Raw genomic sequence first — 21,412 nt, 5'->3', positions numbered from 1 at the left:
CTAACAGTGCTCTTGAAAGATCAGTGCTCAAGGTGTTGTAGAGTTAAAAACCAAAGGTTGCTAATGGATGTTTTAAAGAAAAGCATGAAGAGTGACAAGATAGGTGTGCTTCTGACAAGACCCACCTGCCATGCCTTCTGAACTCAATGGCAGAAATGCAGCTGACTTTGATCATAAAATCATTCCCTCTGTACTACTGTATTTTTTTTAATTGGGTAGGGTAAGCAAATCCTTGTAGGACATAAAAATTGAAGGTCTCTCCAGGCAGCCTTTGACCTCTTTCTGGCTTCTGGTGAGACTCTCTTTCTTTTAGGACCTGATCATGCAGGACTGGAGTCTTGAAGGACCTGAGGGGCCGTTTTGTAGTGTTAATTTTGATTGTGTTGGCAGGCCTGCTAAGGTTAACGCTTAGCATTACCAGGACTGCTGGCACGTGCAGCTGTCAGCCTTTTGAAAACTGATTGTTGTTTATTGTGGTCTATAGCATTTTAGGGAAGACAAATTTTATTAAAGAACAAATTGTAGACCCAGCTCATCCAGCTATTATATCTGTTTGCCACATGCAGATGTTGGGTAGGTTAAGCACGCTGTAGGTACATGAAAATCTTCTAGTGTGTGAGTAGCAGACTCTTGCTTTGACTTAACAATGTTTGATTCCTTTCGCACTCCCAGAGTGTGAAGAGTTTCAAGACCGGTGGTTTGGTTTTTGGTACCTAGAGACCAGCTTGCTTTTTAATTACATACAGCCAGTATGCTTACTTTCTCCCAGGCCCAACAAAATAAGACTTGCAGTTTCATTTGAACCAGGAGGTAGGATTGTTATGTCCAAGGGTTTTCTTCCCTTCCGATTGTCCCACCTAAGTGTTTGGCTTGCCTGTTTTTAGTGTGTTTGTGGAACAGAAATTGCTGGTCTCGATGTTCTGTAGAAATTTTCTATGCTAAATGTAAATGTCTTTTTGCATACTGCACGCACAGCGCTTTGTTGAAGAAGTGGACCCAGATGACTGGTACAACCTTGTGAAGACGGGACTCAAGTAAGTAGTTTTGAGAGGCACCAAAGATGCTGTTCTGTTCACTTGGCCTTGTCCTGCATTATATTGGAAACGTCCTGTCTCCCTTGAATTCACCCAAATTTGATGCTCCTTGCTTCTCAGGATGAGCTTTTATGCCACATCCACTGTCCTGGTGGGAGCCTGAACCTGCACAGCTGCAGGCAGGTTTGTGTTTTGTGCTCTGGTTTGTGTAACTGACATGGCTAACTGGATAGTTGGACCGGTTTCTTTTCATCTGGCATGAAGAAGCTTTATGTCTATATAACTCCGTTTTGTTTGAGGTATTTCTTGAGTTGAATTCATATGAAAACAGAATCCGATCTTTCACTTTAAATGTGAACCATTTAAATAAAAGAAGGAAGTGGGTAGTTCAGGATAATCTTAACTTCTGTGTAGGTAGAAGTGTTAATATGAAGGGTTGCTGTCTGAAGGGTTAGTCTGAAAAATTTTCATTCCTTGTTAAGCTACATTGCAGCTACAAGTGTGACTGTGTCCTGATCCTGTTTCTTTTTGATAAATAAGATACCAGTATTGCATCAAAAGAATTCATTCAAAATGGCTAAGGGGAAGATGTACATATTTTCATTTTTTAAAAATTTGGTTTGGTTTTAGTAAGTTTGCTTTCTTTGCAAAGTTACCAGTTCTTAAACTTTTTTTTTTCAAGCAGCTTTCCTTTTGGTTGGGGTATGACTGTTCTGTGATCTTTGCTTCTAAAGGTACCGCTACAGAGATGAAGCGTTTTTGAAAGTCTTGAACATTGCTATTCAGTTATTATACAAGAAAGAATCCTCACTTAGTCAGAGATTAGTCAAGCTCTCCAAACTTCACATGATGGTCACGCAGCACTCTCTATTTTTGTCAGCCATGCTAAGGTCAAGAGAAGAAGATGGCACGAACATCCAGACAAGAGGTATCTCTTTTTTATTTCTTCCTTCCCTTTAACTATATTTAGTAATCTTGTCTTTCTCACATTATATTCTACCCATCCAGTAACCTATCCACCTACATATATTTGCAGAGCTATTAAACAATTTTATTAAAAAATCCTACCTCTATTTTGTAGCTGCCAGTTTTAAACATGTACAACACTTACATTTTATAAAACTACTGCTGAGGTGTTTTTTTTTTTAATCCTGTTGAAATCTTGAATTGATTCTTTTGGTTTCTGTCAAGCTGTTAGTGTAAGATCACTAAAGTGCTTACAGGTTCCGTTAGAAACATGTGACAGAAGACCTCATTTTAAAATAGGTTAACACAAAGTTTTAAGTTCATTTTGCAAGTTACATCTAAAATGTCAATTTAATCCATGTATATTTTATGTTCCTCATGAAAGTTTGCACTGTCTTTCCACGAGCAATGTAAATTGCGTCCTAGTCCCTGCATAGAATTGGCTTTGTTTCTTTGTCTCTACCAACTGAAGTACTGCCTGACCTTGGACCAGGCATTTAACCTACATACACCTCAGTTTCTTCCACTGTACAGCACTTTGTGATTCAGTGATTGAAGGATCTGTATAAGGGTAGGCAATTCTCAGGGCAGCATCTTGATAAATTTTGTGTATATCAGCGAGCAACAGGTAAACAACTTTAAAGTTCTAAATCACCTGAAGAGAGCAAAAAGCTCTTGTGAAGTGACAAATATAGTTGAAATTAAAAGTAATTAATAGATTTTGCTGCGTGCTGTATGTGTTTTACCATCTGAATGCATTTATGTAGAGCGACGAGGTGGATTATTTGAGGCTAACTTCAGTGATTAAGAAACTTGGTGTCAAGAGCATGTTCATTTAGGCCTTTGTCTTTATGATCTATTTTGTTTTGATTATTTTATGTTCCTGTAGATACTGGGGGAAATAGCATTTGTTTGTTCGTCTTGGAAATACTGTTTTAACTTTTTCAAAATATGTTTTTTGCCTTGGATTAAATGCCTCCTAATCATCCTCTGGTGTAGTCATGGAAATGATTTTTTTTTTTTTTTTGCTGTTTATAGAGCTAGATCTTTATCTGAAATGCATAATTGTGTGTGCACATATATTTAGAGAGCGTATGTGTGTGTGTGTATTTATATGCAAACCATCTAACTGAGGGAGCAACAAACCTAAGCCTGTGTGTGTTTATTTCAGAGGCCTTGGTGGATATACTGCTGACAGTTGTGAAACTGAGCCCTTCTGTCTGTGAGAGCAGTCACCTTCCCGTGTTGTTGGGTGCCTACGGGGCTACGCTGAGTACTGTAGGTATGTCAGCCTGGGAAAGGTATTTCCTACCAGATCTGTTTTTCATCTTCATAGGGGACTGACTTTGGATATCGGTGTTTTTTTTTTTTTTTTTTTTTTTTTTTTTTTTTTTTTTTTTAGATCAGAAGATACTGCTACTGCTTCAGTTATATGAGAAGAATAATCAAAGTCTCATAAAGTCTGGGTGAGTTGACCACCTTCCTTTGTTTGACTAATTATATGCAAACGAGCAGCCTCAGAATTGGCATTTTTCCAGGGTCTTACTTTTAACTGAGATAAACAGTGAGCAAGGTGAATTCACCTGGAGGTGAACATTGCTTTTGGCAACATTTTTCCTACAGACAGATAAAACGTAAAACCTACGTTGCCCAGACTTCTGGACAAAGGGATCAGTGTGTGGGTGTCTGCAGGGCCAGTGATGGGATTTGAATTTCAGTAGTGCCCCTGTCACCATAGCAAGAGTCTACTGTGGGGATTTCATCACAAGCAAAGGTCAAAATAGAAGCTGTTAATGTAGAACTCCTTCCCTGTTCTCTTGGGATACAGGATTTGCTACTCAGCACAACCATTGCCCTTTTTGATGCTCTTGCCCTTGTGTGCACAGCATTCTGTTATGGTGCTTTGCTGGAGAGGGGAGGAATATGCGAGTGGAGGAGTGATGTGTAAGCTCTTACATTAACATCTGTAGTTAGATTTGGGCTACCAGCATGGTATGAATGCCTTGTCTAACACTAGTCTGGACTGTAGCTCTCATTAGTGTGCAGTCTTGGAATACACCTTTGTGTTTCATAAGGGAGGATCACATCTTGTGTAAAAAAACTATTCAGGCCCTCTGTATGATCAGTCTACAGGGAAGTCAGTTGCAGGTAGTTCTTACAGATGTTGGTGTTTTTGCTCTGCTTTGCTGCAGAGCTCCTACAAACTCTGGCAGCTGGAGCAGGACTGGACTCTGAATTAGAAACATAATTTCTTTCCTTAGCTTTGGCTGAGAATGTAGATGATCCTTGCAGCCTATGAGTACATTAAGGTTCTCGTTAGCAGGGAATTGAAGTGGCTTCCAGAAGGACTTTGGCAATAGCTGCGTGCTGCATAAATCTTCACTGAAAGTGTTTGCAACTGGGAGGGTGTTAAGATAGGAGGAGACTGTTTTCAGAGGTAATAAGGGCCCAAAACTTTTCCAGCCTTTTTAAAGGAGAAGCAATTTTGTACTTGTACCCTGAAGTGAATTGGTAGCCAGACACTTGGCTAGACCCGATCCCAGCACTGAAGTGTTTGAATATAGAGCACATTCAGGAAAAGTGAATACCCAGCAGAGCCCAACTCGTGTTACAGATGGGAGCCTTCAGATTCTGGGTGATAAGAAGCCTAACATCCATCCCTCTGGTTTCCTTGCTGACAGAGAAGCATGCTGTTGGCAGTACCCGTGTAATAAATGACAATGTCAATAGCACTTTAATCACAATAGCGAAATAAGTGGGATTTAAGGGGCAATTCAGAGGAGGAGAGTAAAGAGTTTTGTTTGATTGAAGCACTGTCATGCTGGTTTGAAATGTAAGTTGTGTTTGAGACAACCTTCCCTGACCAGATCTTTTTCACTGTATTTTCATGCAGCTGCTATCATATTTAAGCTATAAATGCAGGTAGGTAAAAAAGCCTTTTTTGTGAGAACGTAAGTTCTGACTTGGATTAATAGGTTAGGAAATAGTTAATGAGACACCCTCAGACTGAATTTGAAAAGCTTTGAGATGGATGAAAAAGGTGTTGCCAGGGAAACTGGTTCTGGTTTCAAGTTCCCACATGTTAATGAGTACAAGTGAAGGGAAAATTTAAATACTAATTTATAGCCTCTGTAATTGCTTTTTGCTCACTGCTATCAGTCTGTTGACTAATGCCTTTACTTTTACCAATGTTTAAGAAACCTGCTATGGGGTCCAGCCGCTGTGGAGCATCACAAGACTTGCAAGAGTCTGGGAAAGTCACTATGGCAGCAGCCAACCATGGAGGAGATTCTGTGTCTGCTCGATCGAGAAAAGATGATGAAGACAGTTCTGTCTTTCCCTCAGCATCGCCATCTTCTGCCATCAGAGGTGCTGTGGTTCAGTCTGCTGAATTACCTCCTTTTGTTGTAGAAAAAGAACCTTTAAGTTAGTCCTTTCTTTTTTGCATTCATTTAATATACTGCAATTTGTTTGCATCAGGAGTGGCGTTTAAATTAATAAGAGGGCTGGCATTAATTAGTTAGGATCACTTTGCTGAATGTGGTTTTTTTTTTTGTCTGAAATGAAACATATTGCAACTCATTTGAAAAATAAGTAAATGGGCCACATCTTGTCTGTAGGTGTGATTGTGCAGCATTGCAAAGATTGCCGTGTATAAATGAAATCAGAATTTGACTTCTAAACAGTCATTAAATTTGACTGTGCAAGGATTTGCTGATAGTGGTCTTTTTAGTCTTTCACATAGTTTGATAACACCTTTCTATATCTTTTCTGTCGGTGTTGGAACCATGATGGTGAAAGCCAAGTATAAACTGAAGTGTATCTTGGTCTGTGTTGCATTAGATTTTACCAGGTTTAGTATCTGCTGCTGTATAACGGGATGAAGTGCTTGGGGCAGTTTGAAATCAAGCACTGGAAATCAGTGTCATTCCTTACACAGTCTTGGTTTGGATTTGGTTGCAGGAGGTGGAAGAGTCACTATATAGAGATGAAAGTGTCAAGAATCTCGATGACTTCTATGATCCTTGTTTTCTACTTCAGCTCTTCAGTGAATTGACCCGACCAGGTAAAGTGAATGCGCCTGTTTGATGTTTTATTTAATTATTTTTACTCTGTGGGAGCTGTATGGTTCCATCTGTAGCCCTGTTATTCAAAGTCTAAGGGATAATACTTCAAAGAAATCATGTGCCTTGCTTTGGAGACACGAAATATATATACATCCTTTAACCACCTACTGAATTGCATTGTGATTTTCAGAATGGCTTAAAAAGTAACTAGACATAATTACTGTTAAAGTCTTTTGTTTGTTTTTGTTTTAAAGCAGCTTTCTAAATAGTGTTATCTTTCTAGTGGGACTTCGGTAGGTACAGCATACCTAGCAAGCTGTCCCTGTCCAGAAGACTAGGTGTTCCTTCATAACTCTTTCAAATGTAGTTGGCTAACCCTGTGCAGAGGGAGTGATCTGCTTAATATGATGCGAGATTTTTAAACTGGAACTGAAAACAGCTTAGGAGAGTTAAAAAATAGACAAAGATTTATATTCTCTTATCATTCAGTGTAGCACAGAGAACAGCACAGTACAATTATAAAATAGCATAAAAAGGGACTGGTAGAGAATATTCTCTTCTGGAAGGTTGTATATTTTCTGGTGCTTGTGTAGAGCTGTTTCCTGCATCAGCTATGGTGTCACAGAAACACGGTGTGCAAAAAAGGCATTGGAGGGTTGGTACCTTCTGCAGGTACACACGGTGCCCCACCTGCAGTTGGTAAGACTGCTCTGATCTGGGGCTGCCTTGTGGTTGAATTGTCAGGAGCAATAATCACCTACTTTCGGCTGTTTTCTCAATGGGAATTGGGCAGAGACAAGACAGGTTGGAAAACACGCCCTGCAGCATTCAGAGAAGCGCTCTGGGCATAAGGTGGAAGCTGCCCTTACTGAGGAAGGGTGAGGTTGTTCCTTAACCAGGGAGACTTTCTGCAAGGGAGTCAGTTTCTGTGAGGGATACTGACAGAAATGACTGGAGATGTGACCTGATAACAAGCTGTGCTTATATTACAGGGAAACTTCAGCCAATTCATTTTCCATCAGGCAGATGTGTGGGGCCACTGTGTATCATGAATATGCCTGCGCTCATTATCTTTAAAAAGTCTGATAGAGTCTACATGGTGCTTGAAAACCGCTTGCTTACCCTCAGTTTCCTTGTTTGACATGACTGCTGTGCATATGGATATCCCTGCTGTTGTTCACATGCAGCTGCCTGTTTGGAGGGCATTTAAAGATCAAAGTGAGGCAACTATAAGGAATTTCCTAACCAGCTCCCTCCCTGTGTTGATTGTGGTTAACCACCGTGTAGTTAAACTGGATTTTGCTTTGCACAACAATAACATCACAAGCAATTAGCAGGCTGATAACCGTCTTTCAGTAAAATCACACTGAGTCTTACTTTGTTCACCTAAACCCTTATAGCATGGTACCTGTTTCGTGTGTTCTTAGCCTTTATTCAGGTATAGTTGCAATCTGCTCTTTATAATTTCGTGTCCTAATTTAGTGAGGAAAAAATACCAAAGCTATGAGGTATTTTGCAGTAGGGTGGATCTTAGGCAATCCAGTTAATACTGGATTTGGGATTGTTAGTGATGAAGAGCGTGAGCAAGCCACTCTGTCTTGGACCTAGGTGTAATAGCTGAAAATGCACATGACGCTGTCACCCACCCTCTGGAGGCCACCACCCTAACTGGTGGCAGGGATGAGGTGACCTGTCGGTGGTACAGTCACCCGGCGAGGACGGCCACAAAGCAGCAGTGGCAGGGCTGAGGGAGCTCGTGCAGGTGGAGCCCTTAGCCGTAGCCCTCAGTGTAGGCTGGGTGGTAAACTGGGGTGGGGAAAAACATTTCTCTAAATCACTCCACGCCCAGTGAGAGTCTGTGCCCTAAGAGGGGCATTTTTAGAGGGCACAAATGATTTATGAGCTGGAGTCCCGTGGCGCTCCTAAACCATGTCAGCTGCTTTTGGAATTCCCAATTCTTTATTTATTTGCTCTTTGTACTGGCTGCACAGTGTCCTGCACAGATGTTATATAACTGCTGAACTTATAAACACAGACTTACTGCACAGTGTTTAATGCTCACTGAGTAAAAACTAAGTCTGGAGTTGGGCAGATAGCAAGTTCTGTCTAACTTTAGCTCTGATAAGCATCTTGTGGAAAGCTTTTCCATCATGATTCTCAAGGTACTTTAAACAGACATAGAATTAGCTTTTTTTTTTTTTTTTAATAATAGCTTGTTATTTTAGCTTAGTTAGTTTTTGAACACACTCTCCAAGGTCAGCTGGATGGAAAATATTTCCACTGCATGTTTGCAGTGGAAGAAACTTTTCTAAATAAATCTGTCTGTGACCAGCTTGAACTTTACTGCTGTAGTAAGGACCTCGGATTTCTGTGATATCACTGCATAAAATTATTCACGTTTTCCATCTACATGTTGTTACACACTCCTTTTGGCGGTCAGGTGGTGTCCTTGCCCAGTTCCTGAAAGCAGAGGGAGGTGGAGCTTTATCTGTACAAGCTCTGGTGAGATGAGAGGTGTGCCATCCTAACAAACCAGGGATCTTTTTGCTCACTAGGAGAGTGGCCGAGGTGCTTTGAACTACGCCAGTTCAAGTTGATGTGCTATGGTGAGGAGTGGCGTAGGGAAGTGAACAGTAATTCCTAGTACTGAAATAACTGTTAAAACCACTTACTGAAAAGATCTGGTAGTGCAATTCAGTGATGCTTTTGCATTGGCCGCGTAGAAGTGAGCTGGGTGGTGGGAGGCAGTGCAGGGAGGCGGAGACCTGTCCCGTAACTAGTGGAGCTGGGTGTGAAACTGCCAGGCAGAGGGAGAAGTAGGAGTTCTGGCAGCAGAGGAAAGGATGAGAGAAACAGCACAGCTGCTGGTGCGGGGGCATAAATAATCTGTAATTTAATTTATTTTATTTTTAATATATATTTTTAAAATGTATTAGGCATACGTGTGTAGTGATCGGGAAGGAAATCAGAGGACCAAATATAGTCACTTGTCTGTAAGGCTAGAGCCTCTTAAATGGGAATGTTTATTTCTCCAAAACTTCCTCTTGGTCTTCAGTGTGAATTGCAAGAAAATGCATGAATATTATTGCCAAACTCAGAACCTCAATACGTTTTCACTTGAGCTGGCAAAATACAAGTGAGGTGCCATTCTGTTCCATTACCGGTGAATGGCATGTGCTAGCTAGTAGTGCAGGAGATGATCTGGAGGTTTTACACCAAGTCATTTCTAGCCATCAGTGAGCAGAAGCGGCACGGGCTCCTCAAAACACACAGCCTTTAAATAAGAAACTCTGTATCCTGATGAGAAAGCTCTATGGAAGATAAATTTTAGCTTCAAGGGTGTGTTTTCTGTTTGGCTGCTTACTGTTCATTGCTGGATTTTTCCTGTCTCAGAAGGACATAGGGGTACCACTTAGTACTTTAGTAGGAACCTGCCTTGCCAGCAGAATTGCTCATGCTTGCATGATCACGGTTCCTTAATTTTATTGTGGCTAATGGCTTATTTAGGTATTATTCTTCTGCCCATTCCATTACAGAAGCTCTTTAATGCGGGTAGGTTTTCCATTGACTGTGCTGATCTGTCTTTCAGGCACAGACTTATCAAATGCCCAGAAAATGGCTGAAGAAGAGAATTTTCCTTGTTCTTTCTTGCACTTAGCTTTCCTGAAACAGTGAGATGTGTGATGCGTTCACAGAATTTACTCCTAACTTTTCCAGGCAGACTTGTATCTGTCTCAGATAAATGAGAGTAACCACCTTAATTTCAGCTTGGATAAAGAAATCTTACTGAGTGATTTGCAGAATGCCTTTGTTAGCCGAAGGTGCCTTCAGCTTCTGCAGCTGTGGTGAAGTAATAGTTTGTAAGGGTAGATCTAGAAATTGGCATTTATGAGTAGAAGTCTTGTTAAGGATCATAGTGCTGTTATATGCTGTGTGACATGTAAGCATGATGTGCTGGATGTTTCTCTTTTTTCCCCTCTTCTCCCACAGAGTGTGTAGTGGCATGTCACAAGTTTGTCGAAGTCAATGCCCTTGGTCTAACAGTGGCTGCACTTAGCAGCTATGATGCGAACGTGAGAGCAGCAGCATATTTTGTTTTGGCTTCTTTTCGTTCTCATCTGGAAGGGGCTCGCTTCCGAGAACAGAGGCAGGTGAGTCTGAACTCAGTTGATTGTTTGTCAGTTGGACATTTTATGTCATGGCCGCTTACAGGAGAGGTGCTGCCTTGCTCATCTGTCTACCTGCACATGATAAAAGAGCCAAAAGAAGCATTTTATCCTTTATCTCGCTGTTTATCATCATTCACTTCGTGTTTGCTCCTTCTGCAATCAGTGGGTGAAAAAAAAGGGGAAGAATGTCTTAGAAATTCTTATGGCTTTTACTTGTAGGAATGGGAATCCCAATGGAATTGATATTTGAATGTGGCCTATGAAATATCCCAGAAGCTTATGTATGTATTCACACTCACCTGTTGTATTTGTTTGGATGATGGTTCAAGCTTTTCTCCCCTGGGTTCTTGTGCTGCAGTTGCTGTATCTCATGGATGCTGTGCAAAATGGAATCCGGCAGCAGAACCTGAGATTTACCTTCTCTTTAACCCTCTACGTTGCTCGTGTGGCACAGCAGATGCTGAAGCCAGGTACTGTACTCTGTTGTGCATGTTGAACTTGGGGCATGTTAAAGAGGAGGGAGTGGATGTGCGTGGAATAACGTCCTGAGACTGAGGTAGTTGTGAGAGTCGCAGCAGCCATAAAGTATGCTTTCCTGTATTTCAAAGAAAAACTTTCAGTGCTTGTGTAGACTGCCTAACTGGAGAAATGGGAAGTGCCATTTGGTTGTGCACAGAAGCAGGCTGACCCATTAGGGATGACGCCTCTACCTCCTTGTAATTTTGGGGTGGGGGTGGTTGGAGGAATAGATGAGTGAAACTCTGTGGGCCCAGTTCAGCAGATCGGAGTAGGCTGGCCCGAGTATCCTTCTGTCCATAGACACGGAACTGTGCAAGCCACTGTTGCAAAGGAGAATCACAGCATCAGGGTTGCAAGGCACCTTGCAAGGTCTTTATCTAGACACTGCCAAGAGCAGTGCTGACTTTGAGGACAGACCTTTTAGCTCAGGGCTTTATCCTGGAAAACATCCAGTCCTCCAGACAGATTGTAGGCAGCCTGCAAGGGTGAGAGGGAGACTACACCGCCCGTCTGGGCAACCTGTTCCACTGTCTTTCTGTCCTTACGTGGGAAAAAGGTTTTCCTGATGTCTAGGCTGAAACTGTCTTGTTTTAACATATGGCCATTGTTTCTCATCCTCCTGCTTTGTTTTATATGCCACATAACAAGCTCGCTGGGTGGTTTGTATGGGTAACCACACCTAAAATTCTGGCCTTTAAACACCATTTGTCTATGAAGCATTGCTGTGGCACGTGTTTATAACTCTCACTTGTGCAGTAACACTTTCCTTATGGTATTTTCATATTTCATGAGTAGAGCTGATACCACAGTTGGGAGGTGACTGTGAATGGGACTGGATTGAACGTGCCCATAAGGCAGTCTCTGCTGGGGTGCCTGTTTTGCCCTGTGGAATGGCCAAACCTTAGCAGCTCTGAAAAAAATGGTTCTGTGTTTGAATTTCCCCTCCAAGGACTCTGCCCAGCTCAAGTTGTGCCCTAGGGGTCTGCACGTGGAGCCAAACCTACACAGTGCAGCATCCCAGGTCTGGGCTGAGCAGATGCCTCGCTCCCTCGTGGGACCTTGTGGCTGGCACAGGAGAAAGCACTTCTGCTATCCGCTGCTTGGATGGATGTTTACTAGGGAGAAGTGTAGTGCTAGTTGCTCCCACTTGCCCTTGACAGTGCTTTGTGTCAAATATGTGAAGTTGGAGGGATTCTGGTATTTCACGAGAAAGGTGTGGGATTTTTGTACCGGTGTGTTTATGTAGATTGAAAAAGGTGATTGCCCGATGTGAAACCCTAAGCTTGAAACACGGAGAGCTTTGCCTCTAACTTTGCAGCAGGCTTCTGTTTTGTCATTGAAGTAACACTGGATTTGCTGAAAACCGAGCTGTGTTGACTATTTATCTTAGAACCTGCTTTGTGCACATTCTGAATGAACTTAGGTTTGGGGGGAAGAGAAGAAGTAGGATGGCCAACAATAAAATCAGCCTTAGAGCACAAGGCCTCCTCGCTGTAATTAGCGTGCTGTTCTGACAGCTAGCTGAAAAACTGGCAAATACAGGTTCCATTTATTTTTATGCGTGGTTGTGTATTGGGAACATTGTCCTCCTCCTCAGTAACCATTGTTTCTCTTCACAGAGGAGCACATGTATACAAAGATAAACAGATTCCTTCTGTCACACCAGTATTTGGACCTGAGGAAAGTACCAGGGTTTTTTCAGCTTTTCTACAGTTTTGATTTTGAGGTAATACAAATCCCATTGTGGGCGTCCACTAATTCTTCTGAAAATAATAGAAAAAAGCTATAAAAATGCAAACAAATTTTATTCTTCCATAATTAGTTAATTAAAGGAAGGTAATTGTTGAGTTCTTAGTTTTGTTTTATATTTGAATAAGTATTATTTCTGTTTCTTTGGGTTTTTTTGTTTTGTTTTGTTTTTTTTTAATAACAGCAGATAATGAAATCATGAATTGTGCTGCGTACTGTATAGCAGAACAAGCAGAATGTTCTATCCTAGCTAACTTAATTCATGTTTGAGTTCAGATTATTATAGTTGAATTCAATGGAGGTATTTTAGAAACTTTTCAGTTTTAGTTTAGGAACTTTTTAGGAACTTTTCAAGTTCCACTGTCAGTACATAATTTGGGCTGTAGAGCAACTGCTGTTGATGGATGGTGTTATTGATTAAATTTGATAGGGATAAAGGTTGAGAAGTCCATAAGAAGCTGTGAAGACTGTGCTGGCATTCCCAGGGGACCAGATTGTTGTGCTTTCTGAGCAGATATTTTAAGTGTCTGATGGTACTATTTTATTATGGCTTCCAGCACAAAATAGAACGTGAATGGGTTCTCAGACTTCTTGGAGAAGGGCTGCGTGATAAGCATTGCTACCAGCTTTATGACTACCAGAGGATTTTCCATGTCATTCTTTCCTTTTTCAACAGTCCCTTGTGTGATGAAGGCTCCCAGGTAAGAATGTATATTTTAAAAAAAATAATTTGCACCGTTAAGATATCTTAACCAAATGCGAAGCAGAAAGGAGCAGCTGACTCTTCCCTTTCCCTCTTGAAAATCTGTTCCTTGTTGATTTTGTATGTGCTGGGGAGGGAAAAGCCTACTTTTGTCTAAATCAGTCACATCCTTGGCCCCTGAAATTAGAACAGATCCCTGCCATCATGGAACTTCAGTCACCTGCATCAGCTGATGGATTGGCTGTACAGTCTTACTTCTATTTCTTCATAAAAAAAAAAAAATACTGCAGCGGCATCAGTTTTTGCTCATATGGTCAGGGTCTTTGCTTATTTAGGTCTGCTTATTCCCTAACTAGCATGTTATCTAGCTTTAGCTGGAAGAAAGTTCACAAGAAAGCAGCTCTAATGTTCAAAGACATCCACCCTGAGAAATCCAGTCTGTTAAGAGTATCTCGGTTAGGTATGAGAATCTTGGACAGAGAGAAGGCTGTCTTGCTCCTAAAGACTTCCTTTTTTTAAGAGTAATGTCTGTGGGCATGAAGCCTTAAAAAGAGAATGTCTTTTGTTCCCTGAGGTCGCTAAGAACATGTGATGTTTTGGAAATACATTTTAACTTTAAGTTGATTAGATCCCGGATACCAGCCAGATTGCTAGTTGTATACTTCTCAGAGATTGATAATAATTAGATCTTGACTATATTCTGATTTCGTAAAAGAACAAATTATATTTTCTGTTTCAGAATCATATTCTGGAGATACTACAAAATGCTGCCCATGTCACCAAAGCTGCTTATGAGCTCATACAAGACCACAGCCTCCTAACCTGGATACTGCATATCTTAGAGAAAAGGTAACTAGGGAAATATTGGTGAAGTGAGAACAATTCCATTGTTTACACGCAGGAAATAATTATGCAACTGAGTATAAAAGCAAGGGGTGACAGGTACAAAAATGGCCTGATGGTGGTTGTGATATATGGCACTTAGGGCTATATAAAAAATTAGGAAAAAAAATATTTTTTGTTTACATGAATCTTTCGTTTCTAATACCCACACTTCATGTCCTGTTGCAGGACCTCCGACAAAGTACTTGGCATGACAGGGAATTTGAGCTTGCTATAACATTCCTCCTCCACTTGCCTCTCCCTCACATACATGCACACATGTGCATGCATGCACACATGGTCTTTTTTTGCATAGATTTTCCTGGCAGGTTCACGCAAGGTGTCAGGATCATCTGCGTTGTGATCAGCCTGACCAAGTCCTGAGTGAGCACCCCACAACGGTAACAGCACAGTGCATACAGTTCCCAGGAGCTGGTGCTGGGGACAAGTCCTGTCCTGCTGTTTTGCACCTCTCTTTGGTACAATTTGGTACATTTGGAAGTGAAAAAGTCTGGATTTGGGGCCTCTTTGGAACCCACTGCTTAATTTGTGGTTGTACTTCGGAAGAGTATTCTTCTTGCATCCTCCGTACAAAAATGTGATCACTTTTTCTATTTTTCCTCCTTAATAAATGTGGCTCCTGGTACTGTGCAATAAGCATTGCTGTTATTACTTAGAGTTGTCTTGAACAGTAATTTCTTTAAAGAAATGGTGGCAATGGCTGCAAGTTAATGGATTGCTTGGCAAAACTAGGTAATGACAGATGCAAGTAAGAAATCACCAGTCTTGTGCAGGGGCTGTGATATACGGCTGTGTTTCCCTATGTGCAGGGTGGCAGGAGGAGGGGCTGGGGGCTTTCCATGTCTGAGGAGGGGCAGTAACCTGGGCCTTCAACTGCCTGGGGCTTCAGAGGGGTGCACTCTCTGCCCTGATGGGGTCCTGGCTGTGAAGCAGCTACTGCCATTCACAGCTCCACGTGTGCACCAGAACATGGCCCCCTTCAGGAGATGGACTGGTTAGGATCTGTCTTCCTAATGGATGTTTGTTTTTTTCTTCGTTTCAGGTTTCTGGAAAACAAGCCGCTAAATAAAATCATTTCCTTAATCCATACTCTGTGGCTCACAAATGTAGGAGGCAATAGGGAAAGCAAGAGAAAATCCCAGGAGAAGAGGAAGTTTCTTCCTATTCAGCTTGTAAATGAATTTCTGTACGTTTTGATAACATTAGTCAAACACATTAGGTGAGTTTTTTTGTTTGCTTTGTTTTGTTTCTGTTTTTCAATCAATTTGCTTGTCATCCCCTGTGCAGTTTGAAATTCATTAAGGCTAGAAGAACTTCTTGATCTCCGGATAGTTTAATGCTTTTTCTCCCCTTCAGTTTCTGAACTGTGCCTGCAAATTGTACAAGGAGAAATCGTGCAAAGTTCCACACAACAATGTTAAGAAGGGCTCAGTCTTTTCTCTCCAGATTTAGTGAACTTAGCTGCCAAAGCACAGCAGCTGCAGCAGGGAGAGTTGTAAGGAGATGGATAGATGACCAGTTCTGTTTGCGTTTGTAATAACACCTGCAGCTCTTCATGCAGACAAGTATTCCCATAGCCTAGGAAATCTATGTTTGTTTTTATTTCCTCAAAATTTAGAAAATATGTGCAAAATAAAGAAGTGTAGGTGAAGCTCCAAGACCTCTGGCCTCTTTCTTGTGTGCCACATGCCTTTAGTTTTTACAAGTAGGAGAGCAAAGGGTATGTTGCACAGTCTTGTGTGCCAGACACCAGTGGAGATTCTGTGGGAATGAAATTAATTATTACTGACATCCTGAGAAACAAAAGTATGTGTGTGGAGAACTGCAGAAGAAAACTGTAGGAAGAGACTGTGAGGAGGAAAAACCCGTACTTATTGCATTTTATTAATTAGCATGCAGAAAACTACATGGCAATTTTGTTTGTTTTTATTTTTATAGGACTAATTTAGATCTATCCAAACTGGCTCAGTTTTTGACTACATTCAGTTCCGTGCTGCGATATCGTGCTACAGTTGTTGAGGCCTTCAAAGCGATGAGTCGCTTCACTGTGAATGACAGCGTTCTCTCAAACAAAGAGATTTTGCTGCTGTTGCATAAGTGGAGTGTCATTGAGAAAGACCTGCAACTCCAGGATGATGTGCAGGCTCTCGCTCAGAAATACCAAATCAAAGAATTGCTTAGTAAGTACTAAAAATATTTAAGAACAGCAATGTTGTTGGGGTTGCTATATGCTAACCATGAAAGTTAGGCATACTTCACAGAAAGAAGTGTTAATAACTTTTGTCAATCAGTTACAGCTCGGGGGAGGAGGAATGGGAATGGAAAGCCAATTTTCGGGTCTTTATTCTAGTGATTTCTAACTTTAACACAATTCTGGAAGCCCTAAAGCAATTCAGTTTTAAAAAGGGAAGGAGCTTTAAAATAAAACTTAGTTGCAGATTCAGCACATTTGGGATGGGAAAAATTTACGCGCCCGTGGTTGACAGTGCTTTATCAGCCACACTCAGCCGGGATGCAGCTGTGTTGGAGGAGAGCAGGCTTTGCTCCTTCAGCTTGTGTTATTAAAAAGCAGTGTAACTGCTGCTATCACCTTCTGTGCGCTTGCATGTGCTGTGACTGCTAGCACAAAGAACAGCTGTTTGAGAATTTCTCATGACCTGGTATAAATAATGTAGCCTTGCTGGCAAAACTGCATCGCGTGGAGCTCTGAAATACTGCCATGGCTTCGCTTTGGGCCAGGGCCTCATTATTGTCCATGTCCAAGTTAGGGAATCCAGTTCAGAAAGGTGTTTCAGCCTGGGAGTCAGTGGGAGCTGCCTGTAGCCCATTTGCTCCGAATTGCACAGGCTCAGTTAGGCTGCTAATGAGGCTACTACTTACCCTTTTAGCAACTGAAACAACACATGATGTCATCTGTACCGAATAATTTTGTACAAAGTCCGCTGGAGGACCTGATGTCTGTTTTGATGTTGTTTTTCTTCTTACATAAAATATTAAAGAAAAGAACAAATCCCAAGCCTTGTCTCACGGACATCATCACACTCGGAAAAAGAAAGAGGCAAACAGAGAAGATGACACTGCTGAAGAGCTAAAAGTCTCTGAGCTGGAGAAATGCAGAGAAGATCTGAATGCCATATTTGCCCACTGGGTGCCTGCTTTCCCAGCAATGCCTACCAAACATCCAGAGGAGCCCCTCAAATCTGGTGACCTTGCAGATGAAACAGTCAATCTTAACTGTGCGACCACTTACATAGTAACTAAATGGCTCGTGAAGTCCATGGTTGAGCACAGTCTCAATACGCAAAATGTTTTGCTAACACTGCGGTGGCTACAGAACTGCGTCCTGCCACACCCGGGGGTAGTGCAGGAGGTGCTCGGGGACAAGGTGCTGCGAAACAACGTCTTCAAGTTTTACACCCGGATCTGTGAGGCCAGCAGTGGGACAGCTGGACACTTGGCAGAGCTCTGTTTGTTCAGTTCAATCATGCTTCACCTCATGGATGCTCAGGGCCTGACTAACAACAGCTTTCATGAGCTCGTGAAAACGTTGTGCCTGTCAGCGATGACAGAAGAGGATGTGAACAAGAAAGGTACCTTGTCTTTTCTTTTTCACTCACATTACAAGGCAGAGGGGCTAATAGTAGAAAATTGGTAGTTCTGTGGGGTTTTTTTATTCATCAGAACTGAAGTTTGCCTGTGTCTGTTGGTGCTCATCACTCAACAAAGCAAAGATTTTATCTCTGGTGGTGTGGCTGTGTGGGTCGGTAGCACAGAATGTGGCCATGCTGTAGGGATTTCTGATAGTACAATAGTCATACTTCCTGAAAGAAACTTTCCTTTCTAGGATTATAATGGAGTTCGGTGAGGTGTATAATATGCAGCTCCAAGGGACAAAATAGTCTGCAACAAATAAGTCCATGAGGGTTCTGATCCATGTACTGTTCAGTGTTCCTATTTGATAGCGAAAGACACAGGTCAGATTTCAAAGCTTTTTATTTAAAGCTGTCAGAAGGGTGTGCTAACAAGAAACCACTTTCTTTCCTCACTATGAGAAGGATCACTGGCTTTGTATGAGCAAAAAAACCCACACGTTTTCCATCTAGGTTAGGAAACTATTGTAAAACGTAGTTCTGGAGGTAAAGCGGGTTATTTTGTTATTGCTATGTGGAAATATAAGCATATCTGTTCTGATTTTTCTCTAATTTTTCTTCCACAGCTGTTTGTGTATTCCTGACTTCTGTTTACATTGGGGACATATGGCTTGGAGCACAGGAGCCAGATATGTTAATAACCCATGTCAAATTGATCTGCAGTAATACAGATGATGAATTAAGTGATGATGACATGGAAACTGATAAACAAGGAGAAGAAACTATTATGCCTCTTTGCAAAACCCTTTACTCGGCTACATTGGGACATTAATTCAGTGAACTGACACTTAGTCTTTAATGTTATATGCTCTGTCATCATTGCTGTGAGCCATGAAACCCTCCTGAACTGTTCCTCATACGAATCTAACTTATTTTGTCATAAGATCAATATTTTATTACTGTGTGCAAACTCAGGGGGGAAGACTTGTATTCATCATCTCTCAGTGGAACATTAAAGCCATAATTTTCCTTTTCTTCAACAGTATGGGATACTGAATGTCATTTATACCATTTTTAACTTTCTGAAGAACCAAAAAAGGCTGATGAATGTGTTGCCTCTCGACTGTATTTCAGTCTCCATCCTCTCTCCAATGTAAGATGGGGAAAAGGACTGCAGTACTTCACCATAGTCTAGTATAAGTGCAAACAGGTATTCAGAAGTTTAGCCATGATGATTGACTATTTTTTGAAGAACCCAGCTTCCTTCATGATACAAGATAAGAAAAACAGTACAAAGACAAGATGCTGAACACTGACATCACGATGGTGTAGGATTCTTCTAATTTTTAAATTCCTTTTGAAAGCAGTTTTTGTCTTGATTCTCTCTTTTTTTAATATATACCTTTTTTTTTTTTTTAATTTAAAAAAAAAGTCCTGACCGTCACCACTGCTGGAACTTGCAATAAAGACCTATCTTCTCTCCACTCTGAAAAGAGGAGAGAGAGAACTAAAGCTCCAATGACTTGCTGCTGATTGATAATATATGTTTTTTATTGGAAATTCTCTGTGAAATCTGATAACTATTTCTTGAACGTGGCCTTGAGGGCAGATAATAAACCATTCCAGGTATGTAAACATACAGAGTCTGAAGTTGAGCCTTTGAAGTGTAAAACAGGATTTATTAAATTGACTCACGAATATGTGCTGTGCCTAGGTGCTTTGTACAAATTCTGTACTCGAGAAAAAAATTCAGAAATGCACACTCCTTGTGATGTTTATATAATGTGCTTTTTTTTAAGAATAAAAGAACATGAGATGCAAATAATGAGGATTGCTTCTGCATGTAAATATTTTCTCTTAAATAAGCCATAATATCTTTTTGAAGGCTTGGTTTAAAAATAGAAAAATACATCTTGAAAAAGCTGCAAGCCCATTAGAGGCTAAAGTGTGACATAATATTGATACAGAATCCCTAGAGTGTGACATCAAGAAATTCTCTCTGCAATGAAAAGATGTATTCTACTTAATTGAAAAAAACAAAGAGATGAATGAAACCAAAGGATTTGCAAGTGCCAGAATATGAAATAAGTGGCTAGAGCTGGAGCTAAATGGAAAGATGTCTTGCCATCTCATCTGACTGGAAAAGAAGGTACTCATGACACGCAGGGAAAGAGTTTTTCAGCTGTCTGGAGGGACTGATCGCACCTAGCAATGGTTTACAGTATGACTTGTTTGAGAGAATTTAGGAAATGAGGTAGAACCATTCGAACAATGTAAAGACTGCAATGCAGAAATGTATTTTCACATGGGACTAGAGAAATTCAGTCACTGCCCAAATCTATTGGCACTAAATATAATGAATACAATGTCAAGTCTGTTTTGCCCCTGATGGTAACTGTTAAGCAATCTCCCTTTTCTTAATTTTGACCCGAGCTTTTTCATCTCATTTTCTCCCCTGTCCTCTTGAGGTGGGGGAGCGAGAGAGTAGCTGGGTCAGAGCTGCCTGTAGTCCAAGGTCAAGCCATCACAATATCTAATGTATTGCAGAGCAGCTGTAGCGGTACTTGGAGACCCTTCCAAGCACTTTGTAAGTGAACAAAACCCAAACCCTAAATGCAACAACCCATTTGTTACAGTCTTCAATGAGTTGCAAGCCCAGCCTGTTTTGGAGGGTGGACCTCTGTGCTTTGTGCTACCCTTTCCCACGCCCTGTTTGCTTTACAAAAAATTATGCAACTGTGTTACTGGCAGGAGCAGAATTCATTTGTTGAAGCTCAACCATGTGGAAGAGTAATTTGTGAGTTCAGATCTGTTTCTGGAAATAGGTGCATCACATGCAAACAGGCACGCTGAATTACTTCTGGTTAAACAGCTACTTGCACACCATAATATTTCCCTCTGTGAATGGACATAGTGAGGTCTGCACGCAGTTTCGTCACTGCTAAAGTAAGAAGGATAACTGTCAGGGTTATATTTGGCGTTAGCTGACAAGATGCGAGGTACTACAGAAGTGTAAAGTAGCATGAGGAGACCGCGGCTGCACCTAGGGCCAGACGTGTCAGTATGTTTTCTTTACAGTAGTGCATGTAAATGCAGAGTAATTACATTTGAGTCTGCCATAAGGCTGCATATTTAAATGACGGTCTTCTGATAGCCTTAAATGTTCAGAAAGAACAGTATTGATTGATTACTTTCTCCCTGGCTTTAGTGTTTTGTTAGTATCTCCAATATTGCTATTATCAAAACATTCAAGGTTGGAGAAGAGTATTGTTCATACACTTTTTTTTTTTATGGTTGTTTTGGAAGCAAAAATAATGTAAATAAGCTGACAATTTAAAGCTGCCAGCCTCTCATGTAAAAAATATATAGCTCATATCTGCTTATCAGTAAGGACAATGTAGCTCTGCATGTGGGAACTTTTAGAAATGGCTTAATCTCTCACGGCTTCTGTGAGCTTCATTGTAGTAATGTAGCAATTAAAAGACTATTATGGAGTCCTTCAGGAAATAATGGTCAAATATCTTTAAAAAAACAGATGGGTAGCAGTTGAATTATTTGTGTGTGAATTACTGCCAACATACTCAAAATTCATTTTAATAAATTACACGGTGAGTCATTATATTAAAGAATTAAGCTTGAATAAAATAAATTGCAGAGAGGATTCAAAAGTGGAAAACTTGCCCCATATATGGGCCTGTGTTTTAAAACAAGG

At 41.0% G+C, this 21,412-nt stretch overlaps 1 protein-coding gene across 1 annotated transcript in view; it reads left to right on the top strand.

Moving 5' to 3' along the window:
- The window catches only part of URB1 (URB1 ribosome biogenesis homolog), a 49,040-nt gene extending 29,704 nt beyond the window's left edge, over positions 1-19,336 (top strand). Inside the window, exons 25-39 of the mRNA XM_040577012.1 lie at positions 976-1,034; positions 1,769-1,962; positions 3,172-3,282; positions 3,403-3,466; positions 5,198-5,369; positions 5,964-6,066; positions 10,058-10,218; positions 10,595-10,706; positions 12,375-12,481; positions 13,062-13,205; positions 13,947-14,056; positions 15,153-15,329; positions 16,049-16,290; positions 17,110-17,700; positions 18,327-19,336. Coding sequence (XP_040432946.1) covers positions 976-1,034; positions 1,769-1,962; positions 3,172-3,282; positions 3,403-3,466; positions 5,198-5,369; positions 5,964-6,066; positions 10,058-10,218; positions 10,595-10,706; positions 12,375-12,481; positions 13,062-13,205; positions 13,947-14,056; positions 15,153-15,329; positions 16,049-16,290; positions 17,110-17,700; positions 18,327-18,532 — 2,553 coding nt within the window. The 3' untranslated portion in view covers positions 18,533-19,336. The remainder of the gene's footprint in view (positions 1-975; positions 1,035-1,768; positions 1,963-3,171; positions 3,283-3,402; positions 3,467-5,197; positions 5,370-5,963; positions 6,067-10,057; positions 10,219-10,594; positions 10,707-12,374; positions 12,482-13,061; positions 13,206-13,946; positions 14,057-15,152; positions 15,330-16,048; positions 16,291-17,109; positions 17,701-18,326) is intronic.
- Positions 19,337-21,412: the final 2,076 nt, after the last annotated feature.

This window comes from Cygnus olor, chromosome 1 (assembly GCF_009769625.2).
Source record: "Cygnus olor isolate bCygOlo1 chromosome 1, bCygOlo1.pri.v2, whole genome shotgun sequence".
Taxonomy (NCBI): domain Eukaryota; kingdom Metazoa; phylum Chordata; class Aves; order Anseriformes; family Anatidae; genus Cygnus; species Cygnus olor.
This window is presented reverse-complemented; position numbering and strand designations above follow the sequence as displayed.